General features: G+C 39.5%; 1 protein-coding gene across 1 annotated transcript in view; it reads right to left on the reverse strand.

Annotated features, from left to right (window-relative positions):
• The window catches only part of Tmem38b (transmembrane protein 38B), a 32,497-nt gene extending 13,909 nt beyond the window's left edge, over positions 1 to 18,588 (reverse strand). The window contains exons 1-4 of the mRNA XM_008854656.3: positions 18,345 to 18,588; positions 10,882 to 11,038; positions 2,570 to 2,754; positions 1,303 to 1,390 (exon numbers count right to left, since the gene is read on the reverse strand). Coding sequence (XP_008852878.1) covers positions 1,303 to 1,390; positions 2,570 to 2,754; positions 10,882 to 11,038; positions 18,345 to 18,456 — 542 coding nt within the window. The 5' untranslated portion in view covers positions 18,457 to 18,588. The remainder of the gene's footprint in view (positions 1 to 1,302; positions 1,391 to 2,569; positions 2,755 to 10,881; positions 11,039 to 18,344) is intronic.
• Between the last annotated feature and the right edge of the window lie 3,912 nt (positions 18,589 to 22,500).

The following is a 22,500-nucleotide window of genomic DNA, read 5'->3' on the forward strand; positions in this document are numbered from 1 at the left end:
TTAAAATTTGTATAGGCTGAGAGTATCCCAAATCGCGTCTTGTTAGCACTATTCCCTGAATTGAACCTTTCTTCTACGACTTTACTACAACCATCAAGAAGCCAGATGAACAGTCAAGGCAGTGTACTCCCTGATACTCAGGAGACTAAGGAGGAGGGTAGCAAGTTCAAGACCAACCTAGGCAACATAACAAGACCTTGTCTCAAGAAAAGAGGGAGGGGGAAAGAGAGATGGCTCAGCAATTAAGAGCACTGGCTGCTCTTGCAAGGACCAGTTTGGTTCCCAGCATTCACATGGCAGCTAACAACCACCCCCAATTCCAGTTCCAAGGGATCTGATGGCCTCTTCTGGCCTCCACAGGTATTGCATGCATGGGTGCACATACATACATGCAGTAGGCAAATACTTATCCACATAAGATCACCAGAGAGAGAAAGAGAGAGACAGAGAGACAGAGAGAGAGGAGAGGGAGAGGGAGAGGGAGAGGGAGAGGGAGGGAGAGGGGGAGAGAGAGAGAGAGAGAGAGAGAGAGAGAGAGAGAGAGAGAGAGAGAGAGAGAAACAAAAAGAGAGAAAAGAAACCCAACTGTACCTTCAAAGTTTTGCTTGGAAATCTCATCAGCAAAATATCCAGATTCACTGCTTACAAGTTATACTTTCTACATAACTCTGGCAAACAATTTACCTAAGCTGCTAAATAGCTAAATTGTTATAATAGTCATCAATAAAAATGCCAAAAACATGTAATTGATTCATTTCCATCTAGAGAAGTAGATCTTTCTTCATAAATACAACCTCTTCTCATAATCCTATGGCAATCAGGTTTTTATTTGTTGTTTTTTAAATTCATTTTTATGTGTATGAGTGTTATGCCTGCATGTATGTAAGTGCACCTGTGTCATGCAGTGCCAACAGAGGACAGAAGAAGGTGGGCATCAGATCCCCTGGAATTGGAGTTATGAAAAGCTGCTGGCCACCACATGGGTGCTGTGATCAAACCCAGGTCTTCTGCAAGAACAGCCAGTGCTCAGTGCTCTTAAGCACTGAGACACCTCTCCAGTCCCTATTCATTTTTTTTTTTAAGGGGAGAAATCCATAGAAAATTGAAATTTACTTTAAAACTTCATTTGAGAAAGTAAATGTTGAGAAATAAATTTGCTGGCTTTCTTACCATGGTCATTACCATTGGTATCTTCGGGTGCATTTCAGCCACAAATACAATTCCCCAAATGTTTTTTCAAAGAAGCTATGTAATATCTAAGGCTATTTAAGTTCAGATCTCACATAATATCTACCGACTTACAAGGACATCTTCAGCCATTCATCACCTTCTGGTTTCCAATCTCCTTTTAGCAACTGTTCACAAGCTGTGATAACAGCACCACCTGCACCTAGAAATAAGAAAATAAAACAAGAATATTTAACCAACTTTCTTAAGAAAATGTATGGCATGGGGTAGTCATAATCCCACCTCCTGATTTAAAACCCCAAGACTTTCAAAATGGAATGTGAGATAGAAAAAATGTTGCTTTGTATATACTTAAAGCACTGGGGTACCTGTGTTTTCCCTTTCACCACCACGGCAACTGTCTATTTTACTGTGATTAAGGCTGACATTGGGGTCTCAAGTAGAGACTTATATATAGGTTTGTTTTAAACCCAGAAAATAAAAATCTGTCTTTACTTTTCCTCTCCTGATATGGTTAATTTTAGGTACAGTACTGTAACAGAGGTTACAGAAATCTATTCAATTCCTACATATAAAACAAGGCTAGGGATATAGTTCAGTTTAGTAGAGTACTTGCGTAGCTTGTGTGAAGCTCTGAGTTCAAGTCCAAGCACCACATAAACCAGGCATGGTGGCACAAGTCTGTGATCCCAGCACTCAGGAGGTGTAGGCAGGAGGGTCAGAAGTTCAACGTCATCCTCAACTACATAGTAAGTTTGAGGCCAACCTTAACTACATGAGATTCTGTCTCAAAATTAATAAAATATATGAATCTATACTCAGACATATCTGCTATTTCCAACAACTCAGAAAAGAGGGAGGAAAATTACAAAAAAAGAAAGTATTATGTTTTCACATCTAGACAGGGTCTTGCTATGTAGAATAAGCTAGCCTAGAATTCACTATGTAGCCCAAGCAGGCTTCAAACTGGTGATTTTCCTACCTCATTCTCTTAAGTACTCATGAGCATAGTTGTGCACCACCAGGCCCAGCCTCAGCAATGTTTTTTATTTACATGAACACATAATTTCTTCTTAAACTTAAATAATTGACTATATTAAATAATTAACTATGGTTCGTCTCATTCTGGGGCACCTAATAAAACTATTCACAAAATAATTTTATACTATAAGGCAGCCATACTCAAAGTAATGGCTGACCACTAATATGAATGAAAAGTAAGTTCTGAATTAACTTTACTAGGTAAAAAAGTTAAGGTTTTTACTTTACAAAAAGACTTATTATTGAAGTATGTGAACCCCATTCCTATTTCCAAAGAATGATCCAGGAGTTATGGTACACTGATAACAGAACACTTATGAACACAGAAAGTTAATATTACCTCGGGCCCATCCAATAGCGATCATGACTATCCAGCCATCGCTGTAATAGCTATTAGCATGTGTGACTCCACCTACTATTTTCCAAGTTCTGGTCACTTCCTTCATTCCTGCAGCCAGAAGTTGAACAGGTAGAAATGAATAGCCCTGGGAAACTAGGTCACAAGGGCAAAAAAATACAATATACCTGAAATTAAAATGTAAATATTTTACTATATGAATAGTATCAGAATAGAACTGAAAGGCTAAACCTATCCCTACTAACACATGTGGAATACCACCACAAGTGAAATTATCCATGTATGCTTAGAATATGAATTCAAAAAAGGCAGAATGGATACAAAGGTGATTTTTTTTAATCAAGTGAAACAGAAGTGATTGTCACTGTCATGATGAAAGGAAAATGAACTATGGACTTCTTAATACTCATAGATGTACAAAGCATCACCGAGTTTTAAATTTTCACCTATATAGTTTCAGAAGGTAAGTGCAGAATTTAGTAACAAAATAAAGCAAATGTATGATCAGTTCCAGGGGTAAGGGACTCTAGGGATAGTGTTTTTGTTCTCAGGAAAAAGGAATTAAACAAATGAACCTTTGCTAACTGACCAAGGGCTGCATTTCAACTCCCTACTAATATCTTCACCTGTGTCCCTTACTGTAGGGCATAAGTTGCAATCTACACAAAGCTAGGTGACAGCTCACAATGAAAACAGGCTTGTGTTAAGCGAAAGTACATTTTCATACTGCTGCAAGCATATGAAGTTTATTCCTCAATTTAGTTAAATAAGCTTGGCTTTAGTCAATGAAGCTGCTGCTAGTTTAAGAATAATTCGCCCATTCTCTGGAAAATCACATTTTTTAATTCCATTGTTGTTAAGCATCTCCTCAAACACCATCAGTAGTATTTACTGGAAAATACATTATTTTTTTTCTCTCCATTTCTAATAGAAAATTTCATGCTTAAAGCAGAACAGAGCTTCCTACTGTGGTGATATGGAACACATAGCATGAAAAAAGCATTGTAGCTCTTTTGAAAGCAGGTATTAATTTTATTGCAATTCATGATTCATAAAGTCAGAAATCTCAAATGTATTCACAGAATATGAAATATTTGCCAAAGCACTGCTCCAGAAACCTAATATAAGATGCAATGGTTTGATGGCCCTGCCACATTCTTTCCTCTTCATCTTTACATACTAATTCCTTCTATTTTTCAAAGTCTCACTCAAATATGACTAGATCCATCAACCGTGGAAGTTGTTTCATTTCCTCTCAGCTTAGACAAGAGGTGATTCCGTGTAACTAAAGCACTTGGCTCTTATGCCTCAAAATAGCTTTTTATATATTTTTCCTTACAACATAAAATAAAGGTAATGCTCATACTAGTCCTTAGATGACAGGAATCATGGATCTTATCACCAATCCCCTAACCCACACTTCAGCATGATGAAAAACAGCTCTGCATGAACTATGGACTTCTTAATACTGAAATGGTTTATTACCATTCAATCTGGGGGCAAAACACAAAACATATAAATGAATTAGCTGATAATTACAGAGTTTGAGTTTAAGAAAAAGAAATGAATTATCTAAGAGTAAAAAAAGATTTCTGAAATGAGCTTGATTTTAAATTTTTATATGAAAATATAATAAATATTTTGAAAGTCTTTTTAAATATAGAACTAATTTCCAGGAAGTTAGGTAATGGAGAAAAAAAGAGCGTATACACTTAAATAGTAAATTGTACATATTCTTGATAAAATTAAACAATTTTGGCATCTATTATAGAATAAGGGAAGAACCCATGATTGTTTTATTTTAGTAGTAATTAATGCTTAAAAGTAAACTGCTCAAAGGAACAACTGCAGTATTAGTGACCCTATTTCCATTCCCTAATTTTATCTTTAACAGGAGTTAAAAATATATTACTACAATGAAAGAACTGTTCGTTGTGCTCAACAGACTCACAAGAATACACATCAAATGGCCCCTTACACAAGCACCCCTGCTCCACAACATAAACCAGCTGTATAGTACTCCTTTAATGAATTACTGGATCAACACCAGTTTCTTCTTCTGTAAAGATGACAATCTCGCCTTAAGTTTGTAACACCTAAAATGCCTTTAAACATGGACATGCCCAAAGAAAATATACTGGGAGAGAGAGAAAAAATGGAATGACACTAATGGATTTCTCATACATTTTTAAGTCACACAGGCCAACAATGGAGAAAGAAAAAAACCAGAAATTAGTCTAAAACAGGATACAACCAACAAATGAAAGATAAACCAATTTAAGTAGAAAATATAGGAGCAGAATTTAGCTTAGTACCAGATGTTGAGCAGAGGCTTCCCAGGGTTAGTCAAGAGCAGTACCACTGAACTAAGCCAACAGAACAATAAACTACAGTCCTTATTAGTCCAATGCAAAGCTTTGCTCCTGTGGTTACCACACTAACAAATTAATAATTTCATGTATATGCTTTTTAAAAATTGATAGAATAGCATCTACGAACTATGCCTCATATTTTCCCTCATCTAAATGCACTCTCATGTATCTGCATGTACAGTACATAGTAAGTTATGGCTGGAAGACTAAGGAAAACATTCTGGGCATAAAATCAATCACAGAAAAATTACTAAATTCTATTTTTCCCATTAAGTTTTTTTAAAATCCTATCCGAGTATATGCTGTCTTCTAAGTGGTATCTACACTGGCATAACCAAGTTATTGTTTCTCTTTGCCAGCAGATGGTACCAATCTCCAGGTGCATGAATATGAATCTACTGCATTAAAGAAGACCTTGCTTGAGTATTGGGCACATTTCCCAATCCTTTAATGCACAGAAATCGGAGGAGGCAACGTTGAAATTTTTATTCTAAGTGTTAGAGCTTTTAAAATGAAAACAGCAAAATGTATAGTCTTGAAGCCAGTACCATTTTTTTTTATATCTAAGAGTCTGTTAAGGACAGTGTTCCTATTTCAAGAGTTCAAAGCAATTGACTACTTATGCATAGCCCAAAAGATGAAACACCGTAGGTTTAAATTCCAGTTTCAGCTACTTGATAGCTGTAATACCTTTGATAAGTTATTAACTTCTCCTGCCTCACCTACATGATCTGCTAAGGATAAAACAATACTCAGCTCACAGAGTTCATGTGAGGTAAAGTGAGATAATTACACAAAGCATTTAGAAAAGTGTCTTGAACACAGTCATTATTACTGTCTTATATCAATTACAATTAGAGCCAACAGAAACACTTTTATTAACAGAAGACTAGAGATTTAATAAAAATGGATTGAGCAGCAATGGAAAGGAATATGCATACTACTGCTACATATGAAAATGCACACAAATAATCTTAGCAGCACAGGGGTGCATGAAACAGTAAATCCCAGAAAACTGCAGACAAAATGGCAGCCCACTGGGGTCAGGAGTACCTCAGTGCATTTAGTACACAAGGAAAGTCATGGGCTCAATCGAGACTACCACAAAAAATAAATACAATAGAGTCCAAAACAAATGAAACTAACATAGTATTATTTATTCATATTTAATCGAAATTACTAAAAAAAAAAAAAGAGAGAGAAAAACATAACCTTGGGAATGAGATCTCCATGACATCAGGAGAAAAACAGGGAGGATGAGAATGTATGAGTGCATGCCTGTTACTGATAAATCCAGATTTAAGGTTGAGTACAATGCGGTGCTAATACAAATAAAGATGACCACTTTGGGAAATGGTTTAGCACTATGTAACAGAGGTAAGAATCATATAGAACTTTTAAGCATATGCCAAGAGAAAATCTTACTCATATATGCCAGTGAATATATACAAATTTCCTTAGAAATATAGTTTGTAAAAACAATTTTTTTTAAAGAAATGGTTTGTGAGCTGGAGAGATAGCTCAGCGGTTAAGAGCACTAACTGCTCTTAATTGCAGAGGACCTGGGTTCAATTCCCAGCACCCACATGGCAGCTGTCAACCATCTATAACTCCAGTTCCAGAGGATCAGGCACCCTCTTCTAACCTCCACAGGCATTGCACAACATGGGTACACTTACACACATGCAGGCAATACACTCATACACATAAAACAAATAAAATACTTTTGAGAGAATTGTAGTTTTAATAGGAAAAACTAGATACAATTTTCAAGGGAGTAATGAATAAATTGTGATATATTCATTTTATCATGGGTACACAGTGGTGAAAAATAATAAATTACTACAATATAGAAAAAGAATACATAAAAACAAGTAAGAGTTCATGAAGTCAGAAAATCTTTCTTGAATTCTACATTATTCTCAAGAAACCAATTAATTTCAAGGAACAAAGTATAGTATCAATGTCAAATGTCAAACTGCCTATACTTATTACAAAAAAAACAAAAAACAAAAAAACAGTAAAGCTGGGTATGGTGACACTCACCTTTAATCCCAGCACTGGAGAGACAGAGACAGGCAGATCTCTGTGAGAGATCTGGCAAGTTCCAGGCCAGCTGAGGCTATACGGAGACCTTAACTCCCCTCAAACAAACAACAACAAAAATCAGAGTACATCCCTACAGACAATGAAAACAGGAAAATGTGCTCACAAAATAGATCAAAGCTATAGCCCACTATTTCAAAACTAGTTAAAGATATTAGGAAAGTAATATAAAACATAAAGGCTGGTGAGACGGCTCATTGAGCAGAGGCACTTGTCTGACAACCTGAGTTCAAGGATGGTCTGCTCTCAATCACAGATCCCACATGGTAAAAGGAAAGAAATAGCTCCTGCAAGATGTCCTCTTATCTCTACATGAATGCACACGTACACACGTGTGTGCACACACACACATACACACTCACAAGCGCGCACACACATATGTAATATAAAAGAATATTTTTGAAGACATAAAATCACAACAAATATTAGAATTATAAAATCGAACTGAGGACACAATACTCAGGAAAGAAATAGAAATAACAGGGTTGCTTCAGAAATGACGACCAGGCTGGACCCCATAGTGAAAATCTCTAATCCTAGCTTCATAGACAGCTGAGGCAGAAGTATCTCAAGTTCAGCAAGTGCCTGCCTCAAAACAAAAATGAAAATGAGCTAGGTACATAGCTCTGTGGTGGGGCACTGCCAAGTGTAAGGCCCTAGGTTCAACCCCCAGCAGCCCCAGTACCAAAAAGAAAGAAAAGGAGAGACCAAACTTGAAAACTCAAAGAGAAACAAACATAACAGAAAGAAACAAAGAAAAATATATTTTCATTTTTAAAAAGAGAAAGGGGCTGGAAAGATCAGCAATTAACAGCTGTTCTTGCAAGGACCCAGGCTCAGTTCCCAACACCCACATGGCAGCTAACAACTGTCCCTAACTCCAGTTCCAGGGGATCTGACACCCTCTCTGACCTCTGCAGGCACTGCACACACATGGTGCACTTACATACATGCAGGCAATACACTCATACACATAAAGTAAAAACAGATAAATCAAAAAGATTTAAGAGGAAAGAGAGAAAGACAGAGGTAGGGGGCAGGGGAGGAAGAGGGAAGGAAGGAAAGAGCAGGCAAATGTACCAAAACAGAACTTACTAAAGCAAGTCAAAGTTTTGGAAGAGTACAAATACTCAAATAGCTTTCCCAACTTAAAGCAGATTGATTTGTACTAAAATAACAAAGCAGGTATCTTGAGAATACTGACCCTGAATGTCTAACCAAACTATATTTTATTTAAATTATTAAGCTCTCAAAGGGAAAAAAAATCTTTGGGACATCTGGAAGAAAAGAGCATGTAACTTATGAAGGAAAATAACTAAAAGACAATCAGACTTTTTCACAGTAATGATTTAAGTCAGAAGAAAATAGAGTATCATATTTAAAATACCCAGTGATTGGAAGTATGAACTAACCATTTTTATATCCAACACAACTGGCTTTCAAGCAGAAAAGCTGTATATAACAAACTCATTACATGGAACTTAAGGTCTACTGAGTATTCCTGTTCCTAATGAATTTACTAGAGCTTTAGACAGCCAACATTAGAGACACTGACATAAGGGCTGGTGATGAGCAGTAAGTAAAAAGTAAGGCGAGCAAAAGAAGACAGAAGCCATACACAGGAAGTACTCTTGTTTAAAGATGGGGAAAGGGGCTGGAGAGATGGCTCGGTGATCACAAGCACTGGCTGCTCTTCCAGAGTACCCGGATTTGACTCCCACCACCCATATACTGGCTAACAGCTGTCCATAACTCCAATTCCAGGGGATCTGATGCCCTCTTCAGACCTCAATGGGCACCAGACACATACCTGGTACACATACCTAAATACAGAAAAATGTTCATACACAAAAAATAAAATTAACCTTTTTAAAATTTTTAATTATAATAGCTACCTCACAGGACTCATGATTAAGTATAAAGATAATTTAGCTGACATACAATACTAACTCAATAAATACTAGCTATCAAATGAGCACTTCTACTCCTAGTTCCACTGCCATAGCTTCCCACTACTACTTTACTGTGGCTGCTACTATTTATAACTGCAGTATTTTATATAACTGTTTACTATTATTAATTATAATCATAGTGCTTATATTACTTATATTGTTTGTAACTAGTCATTCAAAAATTATTACAACTATGAAATCTTTTCAAAAAAAATTTTTATATTTTATTTATTATTTTTATTTTATGGGTATGAGCATATTGCCTGCATGTATGTGAGGGCACCCGTGTCCTGCAATGCCGCGGAGGTCATAAGTTTACTATTATTAATTATAATCATAGTGCTTATATTACTTATATTGTTTGTAACTAGTCATTCAAAAATTATTACAACTATGAAATCTTTTCAAAAAAAATTTTTATATTTTATTTATTATTTTTATTTTATGGGTATGAGCATATTGCCTGCATGTATGTGAGGGCACCCGTGTCCTGCAATGCCGCGGAGGTCATAAGAGGACAGTGGATTCCCCCGGGACTGGCATTAAGGACAGTTCGTAGCCGCACCATGTGGGCGCTGGGAATCAAACCCGGGTCCTCTGCAAGAGCAGTCAGTGCTCTTAACCACTGAGCCATCTCTCCGGCCCCTCAAAAAAATTTTAAACTATGAATTCTTTTCAATTTTTTTTCAAAATTATTATTGTGTGTGTGTGTGTGTGTGTGTGTGCACGCGTGTGCATGATTGGAGAGAGGAGGATGTGTGTGCCACAGTACACTGTGGAAGTCAGGACTAGTTTGTGGTGTTCTTCCTCTCCTACCTTTAACAGAGATTCCAGGGCTGAAACTAAGATTGCTAGGCTTACATAGTAAATGCCTAAACTGAACCATCTAGACAGCTCCAGTAAAAATGAATTCTAAATGTTCCTAACATACGCTGAATTAATAATGGTTTTTAATAAAAAGTGTAGTTTTTACTTTCAGTAAAATAAAGCACACTGGTTTGTATCAGTACAAATTTTAACTCATTAGATCAATGCTCTTAAGGATACCTGAATTTGGACACAAGAATCCAATCTCAGGGCTGGAAAGATGGCTCAGCAGTTAAGACCTCTGTTTGATTCCCAGCACCCACATGGTAGCTAACAACTGTCCATAACTTCAGTTCCAGGGGATCCAATGCCCTCTTCTGACCTCCATGGGCATTGCACAACATGGGTGTACTTACATACATATAAGCAATACACTCATACACATAAAATAAAAATAATAAATGCAGCATTCTTTTAAAAGAATCTGGGCATAGTTGTACACGCCTTTAATCCCAGCACTCAGGAGGCAGAGGCAGGTAGGTCTCTGTGAGTTCAAGGCCAGTCTTGTCTACATAGAGTTCCAGACCAGCCAGGGCTACATAGGAAAACCCTGTCTCAAACAAACAAAGATTTCAGAAGGCTTTCAATAATCCCACAAAGTGTACAATGAAAACAATTACATATGAGCTGTGACATGTGGACTTTTTTGTTTAGTAGGCCACAGTCACCTTTTTCATCATGTCATAATTCTAGGTACATGAGTTTGGGTCACAAAATAAGCCATTTGGGCCAACAGTTGATCCCCTTTCCTGTTGAAAATGCTCCTGCTAAGTATATGTACGACAACTGGAACAATAATTGCCTCTGGGAGAAGAAAAGGGGAGAAAAGCAAGAGATGAACTGCACTGAAAACCTCGGGCATGTGTGGGTGACTTCACTGCACATGCACTAACTTTTAATGAACATTAAATTTTTTTTAAAGAAAAAAGATCCATTTTACTACAATCTATAAAACAATTTTTCAAACATCTCACAGTACATGATAAGAGCAACTTACCAAATTGAAGATGCCAATAAAATATTAGTGTGGTTTGTAAGAAACCTCAGTGGAGGCTCAGCAAGCAGTATACAGGATAAAATTCCTCCACCAAAGCAGTGGAGCATGGCCGTAAACCAGCTGGACACAGGGTTCTTCCATGCTACTGTCGCTGCTCCTGAAATGGCAGTTAAAAACATGGTCTGACACGGCTGTGTACAATACAGCAAGCCCCAAGGGCCCACTGCACTAGAGAAATAAGCTGAATCCATGACCCCAACAACTCATTACTACTCATAAGTGCGCCAACCATGATGATTAAAGCAACATATTTTTTAAGTTAGTGGCTTCTGTGGGTATACATGTGTTTAATGACTATATATGCATGTGTGTGTGTGTGCGCGTGTGTGTGCGTGTGTATGTGTATTTGTGCCCTTACCCATGCAGGCACATGTGGAGACCAGAGACTGATGTCGGGATGGTTTTTCCAAGATTTTTCCATCTTATGTTTTGAGACAAGATCTTTCACTGAACCTGAAGCTTCCTGTCTCAGACTGCTGGCCAGTAAGCCCCCAGGATCTGCCTGTCTCCAACCTCCAGTGCTAGAGTTACAGGCATGTGCTGGTTATTGTACCTGGCTTTTATTTGGGTTCTGGGGAATCTGAACTCAAGTCCTCATGCTTGTCCAGCAAGCACTTTACCCACTGAGTCATCTCTCTAGTTCCCAAACAATACTTTTGCCCTTTAAAAGATGGTTGGATGCCAGACATGGTAGTGTACACATTTAATCCTAGCACTCAGGAGGCAAAAGCAGGCAGATCTCTGTGAGATCAAAGCCAGCCTGGTCTATATAGTGAGTTAGAGGTGGGCTGGGGCTACAGAAGACCCTGTCACCAAAAAAAAAAAAGATGATTGGAGAGACGTGGAGGGGAGTGTTTCATCTGTGGACATGAGTGTGAGTCTGCTCACCTGTGCATGTCCATGTAGAAGCCAGAGGTGGAGTCCAGGTATCTTCCTTTATTGCTCTCCACCTTATTCTTGGACACACTGTCACTGACTAAATCTGGAACCGTTTTGACTTAACTGGTTAGCAATCAAGCTCTGACAGCCACCTGTCTCCATTACCCCCAGCACTTGGGTTGCAGGAGCACACCACCACACACCCAGGTTTAATGTGGGTGCTGCAATCTGAACTCAGGTCTTTATGCTTGCCTAGCAGGCACTTTACCAACTAAGTCATTTTGCAAACCCCTGGAAAAAAAATTTTTTTTTGAGACAGGGTCTCTCTGAGGCCACAGCTCACCTTGATCCCACTGAGATCTGCCTGCCTCTACCTCCCAAGTGCTGGGACTAAAGGTGTGCACCATGCTCAGTGGAAATATTTTTTTAATGGCTGACTTGGGCAACATTAAGATACCATTTGAGTTCTTACTGTTTCCTTTCATCCCAAATCTTATTGTAAGTACTCCCAGACAATGTGTCAAAGTAATATATTAAGAAAAGCTGGGGACCAGAGAGATGGCTCGGGAAATAAAGGTTCTTGCTGCCAAGTCTGACAACCTGAGTTGGATCCCAAGGACTCACATGATGGAAGGAAGGAATCAACTACTACAAGATGTCCTTTGGCCTTCACATGTGTGAGTGCATGTGCACTCCCATGCACATGCACAGAGAGAAAGAGAGAGAGAGAGAAGAGGAAAGACAGAGAGAGAGGAGAGAGAGAGGAGAGAGAGAGGAGAGAGGAGAGAGGAGACAGAGAGGAGAGAATGCTATTCTAGATTCAACAGCATTACAGAGACAACAGCTAGAGGCAGGGTACTGTAGCCTGGTAGCGGAGCACCTGATGTGCTCCACATGTGAAGCCCTTAGTCCAATTTCCAGTACCCTTACCACCACAAAGCACCAAATGAATGCAATGAATATCCTAATACCTGAAGCAGAAAGGAATTATCAAAGGCCTTAATGACCAACTAATGAAACCTATAAACAGTGGCATAGATAAAATTATTTTTATCATAGTTTAACTTCCTGGTTTTTGTGACTGTACAGCAGTTCTCAGAATATACACCCTTAAGTAATCAGAAGTGACTAGACAAAATGTCTCCAATCTATACTCACATGGCTCTAATACAAAATGTATAAGCAAAAAAATTCAGACAGAGAAAATGGTAAAGCAAGCGGGGCCAAAGATAAATATAAGAATATACAGAAGTTCCTTAACCGATTATTCTGGAACTTTGAAGCAAATTTGAAATTACTAATAAAAAAGACCAAAAAAACAAAAATAAGCTAAACCAATAAAAAATCGAAGTAATTTAGAAAAGTAGAAGTTAATGTATTTGGAGTTACAGTAGTATCATATTTTATATCACTATACAGACAGGTAGGGAGGTAGGGAGGTAGAGTAGACAGATGACAGACAGACATAAGTATCTACATGGGTGTACAGGCATTATTCAGTATTGCCCCAAGTAGTGGTGACTTGTCAAAATACTGGTCAGCACAATAAATAAGTGTGACCTTTGATCCTTTCCTTTTGGTCAATAAGCACTAATGAAATAATGAACAATGTTACAATGAACTACCCTAGGGCTGAAAGCAATCTAAGGAGTTTAAGCCTGTGGAGTATAAAACTTGGGTACCCGAAAACAAACTCCGGTTCCAGCACCTTCTCTTTGTGTTAATAGCTAATTGAGTGCTTTTCACATTTAAAATAGAAATGCTCCCATTCCCTTAGTTTCAGAGAAAGAGAGAGAGAGAGAGAGAGAGAGAGACAGACAGACAGACAAAGAGAAAGAGAGCCCACCTCAAATGAAAACATTTAAAACTAAGAAGAGCCAGACGTTGTGGCTTTAATCCCAGCACTTGGGAGGCAGAGGCAGGCGGATCTTTGGGAGTTCAAGGCCGGCCTGGTCTACATAGCAAGGTCCAAGACAGCTGGGGCTAGAGGGGGACCTTGTCTCGAAAAGAACTAAGAAGAGAGCCTGGCATAGTAAGCAGTATTAACTACATCATCACAGAAAAAAAATAAAGGGGCAAAATGACCCCCTTCTTCCATATGCCTACCATTCAGCCACACTTGTCTTCTGAAGTTATCTACACACTCTCATTCTCTATCTACCTATCTATCATCTATCTATCTCTGTCCTTTTTCTCTTCTGACCTTTTCTATTTTGTATGTATATTTACATATATCTATGTACATATATGTACACACACAGGCATACAATAGTTAGCACTGGGAATGAATTCTCCAAATTCATTCTCTAAATGAATAAGACTTTAATACTGTAGCACAGCACCATCACTATAAAGACACATCCCAACAGGAAGTGAGGTGAGGCATAAAACCTTAAAGCCTACCCCAGTAGCATACTTCCTCCAGCAAGGCTTCACTGCCTAAAGATTCCATAACCATCCCACAAAACACCACCAACTAGAATATATACGACTTAAAAGACAAAAAGGTGGTAAGACCATAGCTTGACTGTTTGGTCTATAGATAAAACAGATGGACCCTAATGATGTATGAATTATCAGCTAGAAAGGCAGTCATTCTAACTGCAGTCATTACTTATGATGTAGTATTTTTATTATTATTTAATGAGTATGAGTGTATTGTTTACATGTAAGTAGGTGTACGATGTCATGCAATGCCTGCGGAGGTCAGAAGAGGGCATCATATCCCCTGGACCTGGAGTTACAGACAGTTATTAGCCGCCATGTGGATGTTAGGAATCAAACCTTCTTCAAGAGCAGCCAGTGCTCTTAACTGCTGAGCCATCATCTCTCCAGTCTCCATGATGTAGTATTTTTACTAGATCAAATTAATGCAGTTCATAACCTAGTAAACAAATGCTTTTTCTCCATACTAATTTAGAAGGGAAAGAAAAGAGAAGCACTTTACCCTTTGCTAAACTATCACAGGTCTATGTTAACTTTTCTACTCTGCAATATAGTCCACAGAGACTATGATCATATTGAGCATCCACACATCACATTGGCTTCCTACATTGATGAGATTATACTGATTGGATCTGATGATCAAGAAATAGCGAGTAATTTATATCTTAATAAAATGCACAAAACCAGTACATGAAGTTAAACTATACTCCTGGGGTTTCTGATACCAGTTAGAGTGTAGTCAGATGACTCAAAATATAGTTTTGTTGTTGTTGAAACGGGGTCTCCTTGTAGCTCCAGCTGACCAGGAGCTCACTACGTAGACCAGGCTGGCCTAGAGGCTATATGCCTCTCATGCACAACAGTTAGTAAGTGGGACCTTAAAGGAGACAAGTGTTTAGATCAATATTTAAGGAGTCATAATAACAGCTGAAGGACTGTTTACAGAATAGTCAGCCCCTTGGACTACAATAGATACTACGATACTATTGGTTAAGGATAATGTAGAGAAGAGTTTGAAGGAGTCAAAGACACTAATGGGAAGATTTTCTAGATAGTGATTAAGTAATTGAAACCTGGGGCTGAGGATATAGTTCAGTGGTAGAGGGCTTGCCTAGTGTGCTCTAGGCCCTGGGTTCAGCTCCCAGCACAGACAAACAAGCAAGCTAGCAAACCAACTAACCAAACAACCAGCTCCCTCAAAATTAAAGAAAGGCCAACTGGATCTGACCAGCATGAGTTTCTGGAAGGTCTAGCATTACCCACAGAGAACACTTTTGAGTTCTTTGCTCTAGCACCCCCTTCTTTTGAGACAGCATAATCCTGATAATCCAACTAGAAATGAATAGCATAATAAAATACTCTAATGGGCTAATCCCCATTATAAACATAAATGCCAAATTTTTAGATGAAGTATTAGGAAATCAAATCCCAAATCCATTGAAATAATACAGCAAACAAGTAAAATTTATTCCAAGAATGTAAGGCTGAGTCATCATTTTTCAAAATGCTTTCAGCCAGGCTACAATACATTTTTCATCAGGAAAAGCAATACATGCAATTATCTCAATAGATGTGTTTTTTGTTTTGTTTTGTTTTGTTTTTGGAGACAGGATCTTGCTATGTAGCCCTGATAGGCCCTGAACTTTCTCCAATCCTCCTGCCCCCTGCCTTCCAAGTTGCTAGGATTGCAGTCGTTGAGTCACCACCCCTGGCTTAATCATATTTTTTAAAAGCACTTTTGCCAGGCATGGTAGCACACGCCTTTAATCCCAGCATTCAGGAGGCAGAGGCAGGCGGATCTCTGTGAGTTCAAGGCCAGCCTGGTCTATATAGTGAGTTCCAGAACAGCTGGGGCTACAGGGAGACCCTGTCTCAAAAAGACCAAAAAAAAAAAAAATTGTCACCTTCTCTATTAGGATAGTAGTAAACAAATAGGGGCAGCCAAAAAAGTTAAAAATACAATAAAGCTTTCTCACAGGATGCCTCCTAAAAACATCACATTTGATTAAACTTTTGAAGCATTCTCGTTAAAATCAAAAGACAAAACTACTCATCACCACCACTACTACTGAGCACTTTACTCCAACACACTGCAACATAAATAAGCTAGAAAAAGAAAGGATGATCCGTGGCTAAAAGCAACTGTGGGAAACTTAGGCAGACGAGAATTTACTAGGGTCTGGGGAGATGGCTCAGCAGGTTAAGAGCACTGGCTGTTCTTACAGAGAACTCGGGATTGATCTCAGAGAAGGCTGGTGCCTAACAACCATCCCTAACTACAGTTCCAGGGGATCCAACACCCTCTTCTTGCATGCATGGGTGCACTTGGGGGCAAAACACTCATACACATAAAACAAAAATGAATAGATAAAAAAAAAAAGTTTTAAAGAATTTACTGGAAGAATTTCAGTAATTATTCAAAGAAAAGAGAGACTGAAGAAAGCAAGTAAAACTAGGACCTCCAAAGCACTTCGTAGGATAAACGATCTCAGTAATGGGCTCAGTGCAAACCCAATTCAATTAGCCAGTCTGCTGAGACAACTAAGCTCCAACTGTTCTTTTCAATAATTCACAATCGAGATTCAAAGATTTTCAAGAATAGAACCATATACCAACAAACTATTGCAGAGAGATTAAGAAATGTGTATGTGGTTTATGTGTGTAGTGTATGTCCATGTGTGTTCCTGGCCAGCCTGATCTACACAGTGAGTTCCAAGCTAGTCAGGGCTAAGCAATGAGATCCTGTCTCAAAAATAATAATAATTCCTTGGGCCAGTTACAGCTCAGTAGTAGAACCTAGCATCCATCTCCACCACTGTAAAAAAAAAAAAATCTTGAGGGCCCTAGATTTTTTTGTTTCTATTTAGAATTTGGAAATTATAACAGAGCTTTGAAGATTTTTATGTATTGATTTAAAAATAACAAATGCACTACATGTTAGCATAAACAACATATTCTTTATTTTAAAAATAACTATCTTCCAAAGTAAAAAATGTTTAGTGAGAAAAGGCACACTGTTGTATACTTAGGCAAATCTTAATGTGTGGCTTGAAACAGAAATAGCTAGCTGGATTCTGTTTCCATCTCTTGCAACATCCTAAGTCACATAGCCTCTGGAAAACTTCACTGTACACCCGTGGGAAAATTGGGGTGAAAGATAAATTACATCTGAATATCATTATGAAATCATTTTTACCTGGCAGTGACAGGACACCGCATGGGTAACTGGCCCACACTTTAAGAACCTCTGATGTAGTCAATACAAAGACATCTAATTCATTTTAGAGATGTAGAAACAATGTATTCTTTTCTGATCAAAAGAAGCAATACTTCATGCAGGTTATCAGTCCTTCAAAAACCTCTACAACGCAACAACTTCGACTTAAGTTATAAACTCCAGTTGAAAACAAACAAAAAACCTTACTGGTGCCAAGGATTTAGAAAATAATCCCTGAGTGGTAAGAAATTACCCTCAAGTCTTCACAGGTCACACATTATACCAGGAGGAGGCAGATAGAGACAGAGAAACGAGAGATTCAGAAAATATGGGAAGGCAGGATAACTTAGAAACCAAAGTGCTACAGACGCCAACAGAACTTAAATGTGAGATACAAGAAAACACTGCTCCTAGATCACACGGGTAAGGGAATTTGGGTGGCCTTAAGCTCACATCCCCACGTTTCCCAGGTGGAGATACCATGACAAGTGACTGCAACTTTCACAAGGTCTCCGTGACTGTGAGCATGCTAGCAAGGTGCGAGGTGCCCCCTGCACCATTTTCTTAGGACAGAGTCACAGACCCAGGGTGGTGGGGGTGGCTCTAGGTGACTGTCCTGGGGGAAGTGGTACCACAGGGGACCAAGCGAGGGGTGCGGCCGGGCCTCCCCACAGCGCCCGGGTCCCGCCAGCCGTAGGCAGGACCCCGACGGACCCCTGGTCGCCCCTCCGAGGACGAGTCCCCGGGCCTCCCCCACCCCGCCTGCTTCCCCTGCGGTACGCCCGGGGTCGGCCGAGCAGCAGCGCGCGTCCCTACCCCGCGGCCGACCCGCCGACCCCCGAGCGCCGGGCCCTCCGCTCACCTGGCCGCTGCTTCAGCGCCATCACCGACACCAAGTAGTGGGCGATGTCGAAAAAGGGGAACATGGACGTGCGGGAGAAGGCTAGGGTCAGCTCATCCCACGGGAACTCCATGACGACGACAGAACCCCACGGCCCGAGCAGCCCCGGCCGCCCGTTCCCCTCCCGCTCGGCGGAGATGGGGGAGGGACGGCCGCAGCGGGGCGCTCAGCGGCGCCAGCTCCAACCGTGCGCCTGCGCGCTGGCGCCGAGGGGCGGAGCGTGGGCGGAGCCGAACGGGGGCGGGGCCTCGGGAACCCCAGCGGGTGGGCGGGGCGAGCGGCCTCCAGCTGGGCCCGGCTCGTGTTCTCCTAATAAGGGTCGGAATCTTCTTGGTGTGGGAATGGGTTCCAACCAATGAGTGAAGCACCGTCCTCAAGGGGCGACGCTCGGAGTCAGATTTCTTTCTGTAAACTGATGCCATTCACCTGTTACTGAACAACCAGGATGTTAAACTCACATTGTGACTCAATGAACATAGAAAAAAATAAAACAGTATTATTCTACCCCAGAGCATCATGACACTTAGTTTTCCCAAGAGATTTTTTTTTTTTAAAGGACTCACAGAATTGTACAAGGCATGAGAGGTATAGATGTCAGTTCGGAAGTGATCATCGCAGGCAAGGTGTTAAGAGCAGGACTGTAAACGCCTGGGAAGATCTGGAAGCTAGAACTGAAAACTGAGTTGTGAAGTTGACAAGAAGTAAAATCCTCGAATGGTGGACAATAAAACCAGGCGATTTGGCTCCCAGAGTTTAAGCTCTTGATCCGTCACTGCATTACGCTCAATCTTGTTAACCAAAATCCATACTCTGAAAGCGCAGGGTTGTTTGGGTGCCTGAGATGGGCGGAGAGGTGGAGTTGCAATCAAGCAGCAAATTTGGGGAGAGACTGGTGTGAAGAGATTAGGGAAATCAGAGAGTACTCACCTGCGTTGGTCCAAGAAAAAGGTAGTGGAGGCTGTAGGTCTCAGGGGCAGAGACCCACCTGGAGAAAGGCTGGACAAGCAGAAAGAGATAGATGGTTGTGAGCTCCATCTGCAGAGGTGGAAAAGACAGCGAGGTTTACCAAAGAAGGAAAGGGGCAATCAATAGAGAGGCTGGAAACACAGAACTAGGAAACACAAAGAGGAGCAAATCTGGGTAAGAATAAAAATGAGTCTGGCACATTTTTATTTGATATATCAACACATCATGCTGTTAACAGGAAAATGAAAGCACACAAACCATTGAAATGGGAGGCAGATAACAGCTGTGTGGAGGATTGCCTAAAGGGTGACTCCCTTCATTTTTTTAAATGACTTTAGCCTTTGATATTAACTCTTTTAGCAAGTGCTATTTGGATGCCTGCTTTGTACTAAACATTTTACTGGTTGTTAGAGGCACTATCCTAAACACTAAGTGCTTAAAGTGTAAGAAATTGTAGTAAATTTCTACATTTAATTACTTACAAGAAAGAACGGCCTTGTTAAAATACTTTTCGTTTGTGGTTTTTTAAGCAAATACCTCCTAAGAGAAACTTTTTTTTAACCTCTGGCACACTTTGTTGTAAGTATAAAGAAATAAGAAGCCGGGCGTGGTGGTGAGTGCCTTTAATCCCAGCACTTGGGAGCAGAGGCTGATCTCTGTGAGTTCAAGGCCAGCCTGGTCTACATAGTGAGTTTCAGGACAGCTGGGGCTACAGGCAGACCCTGTCTCAAAAAGACCAACAACAACAACAAGAACAAAGTAATAAGAAACGCTTGTGGCTTTATTAGTTCTTTCCATGTGTGTTAGAAGCTTCCATATCTTTGGAATTTAATGCTGTGAGTTTGGGGGCAGAGCTAGGATATATCATTTATTTAATGATGGTATATGAGTCTTATATTTAGTAAAATATGTTTCATGCTTGGATTTAAAAACATGGTTATCAGAAAATAGCAATGTCTCTGAGACATACTCTATGCCATATCATTCTGGAAGCATAAGTAAATTCCTTATTCAGACCAGTAGGGCAAAAATGAAAAGCAGCAGAGATTTCTTTTTTCCAGATGGTAAATGAAGCAGAAAGAAATTACTCTTATGAGACTTTATAAGTAACTTGAAATTTGTTTCAATATAAAATAAAAATAAAGTCAATAAAAATAAGCTTGGTCCTGTCTGCCTAGAGCCTAAAGACATTCTTTTTAAGATTTCAGGAAAATAAAATAGAAATATCACAAAAACACAAACTCTGACCAGAGTTGTTTGTTTATTTATTTGCTTATGTGACACAGGTTCTCACTCTGTAACCGTGGCTGGCCTGGAACTTATGGTGTAGACCAAGCTGATCTCTAACTCACAGAGCTCCTCCTGCCTCTGCCCCTCCAGTCCTGGGAGTTGAAGGTGTGAACCACCACTCTGTTCTCCGTGTGGATCTTATCTGCGGACCTGTATTTCCTTCTGGTCAGTATAGAGGTTATTCAGTCTACAGAAATGCTGCATCATTGACAGACATGGGGAATGACAGGAAGACTTTGAAAGGGCGAGAGGAAAGGCAAGATTTGGGAGTTACATACAAGCATCCAGCTTTTCCTGACTTTTCCTGAAAGTGATTTACAAAATTATATATTTATTGCTGATAAACTGAATCCAAACTTAGAAAGGTATTCACTAGGAAATAAAACTGATCTAACCAGATTAACATCTAAGGAATTTTCACTAATTCTATTCAAAGCATTTTTCAAGTTCAAAAACATGTGAAACTAACTTGTCTAAACCAGGTTTCTCAGCAGCCACGCTGTTGACATTTGCACTGAACAATTCTTTGTTATATGGGACTGCCCTGGGTATTACAGGATATTTAGCAGCATTCCTGGCACACGTAGGTGTGCATGCACACACGCACACATGGATACACACACCAGCTGTGACAACCAAAAATATCTCCAGACATTGTGAAATGGTCCCAGAGTAGGATGGTTACAAAATCATCCACAGTTCAGAACCAAGCCAGTTAATGAATACATGCTCCCTTTGACAGTCTAGATTTCTATTAATACATGCATAATGTCCATGCCATAATAGTCATCATCAGATTAATTCTAGAACTGCTTTCATAACCCTTCTTAGCATTGGCTTCCTCATCCTTCTCCCTGGCTTCAGAGGCCATATCCTGATAGCCAACATCACAAATGCCATCCTAACCCTTTCTTTCCTGCAGTACTGCTTTCTATCCACTGAGTGGCATGCCTTTCACTTTGGGAAATTATAACAAATTTGTAAAGGATCATAAAGAGTGCATGAAAAGAAAGGGACCAATTGCACTTCTAAAATTTAGGCATTTTCATCTAAAGTTATTCTGACAGCTACTTAACAACTTCTCAGTTATCAAAATGTAATATGGTGTGGCATGTCAAATATGTATATTTTGAATTCAACCCTTTTAATGTTCAGGATTATAAGAATTAACTAGAAAGTACCAGTTGTGCTCAAAATAGCCACCATATCCAGTCAGCTTGATGAAGACAGTGGCTCCTGAGATTTAAGTGGTTAAACCAGTTTGAGTACACACTCAGCTCTTTATTCAGTTTGCTTTTAGTAATAGCACCTTTGACACTGTTTCTGGGAAAATATGACCTTGCCCTTTATTTCTTATACTGGGAAGTGAAAATCTTTGTCTATAAATACCAATCATATTTCCAATAAATTTAAACTGTTACATTAAAAACAGTGGTCCATGTGCCATAAGTACAAATTCACCTCAGTAAAAGCCTAATGTTATCAAAGGGAATAGCTCTAATTGTCACCAAAGCTAAACTCTGTCAGTCATCAACACCATACCTGCCAGTTGTCTGTGAGTAACACTTGGGATGGCTGTAACTCACTTGTCTGTGAGTTACAATCCAGTATAAAAGTATTTGGGGGCCAGTAAGATGGTTCAGTGGGTAAAAATGCTTGCTGTGCAAGCTTGATGAACTGAGTTTGATCTCCAGAACCCACAGGAGAAGAAGAGACCCATTCTCACAAGTTTTCCTCTGATCTCCACATGCTTGCCTTGCAGACATGTACCCACACACATGCACCTGGATATGCACACAAATAAGAATAAGAATAATTTAAATATTTTCCTATAAATATTAAGAAACCATGCTGGGAAGCT

This window comes from Nannospalax galili, unplaced genomic scaffold (assembly GCF_000622305.1).
Source record: "Nannospalax galili isolate Female #2095 unplaced genomic scaffold, S.galili_v1.0 scaffold666, whole genome shotgun sequence".
Classification (NCBI taxonomy): domain Eukaryota; kingdom Metazoa; phylum Chordata; class Mammalia; order Rodentia; family Spalacidae; genus Nannospalax; species Nannospalax galili.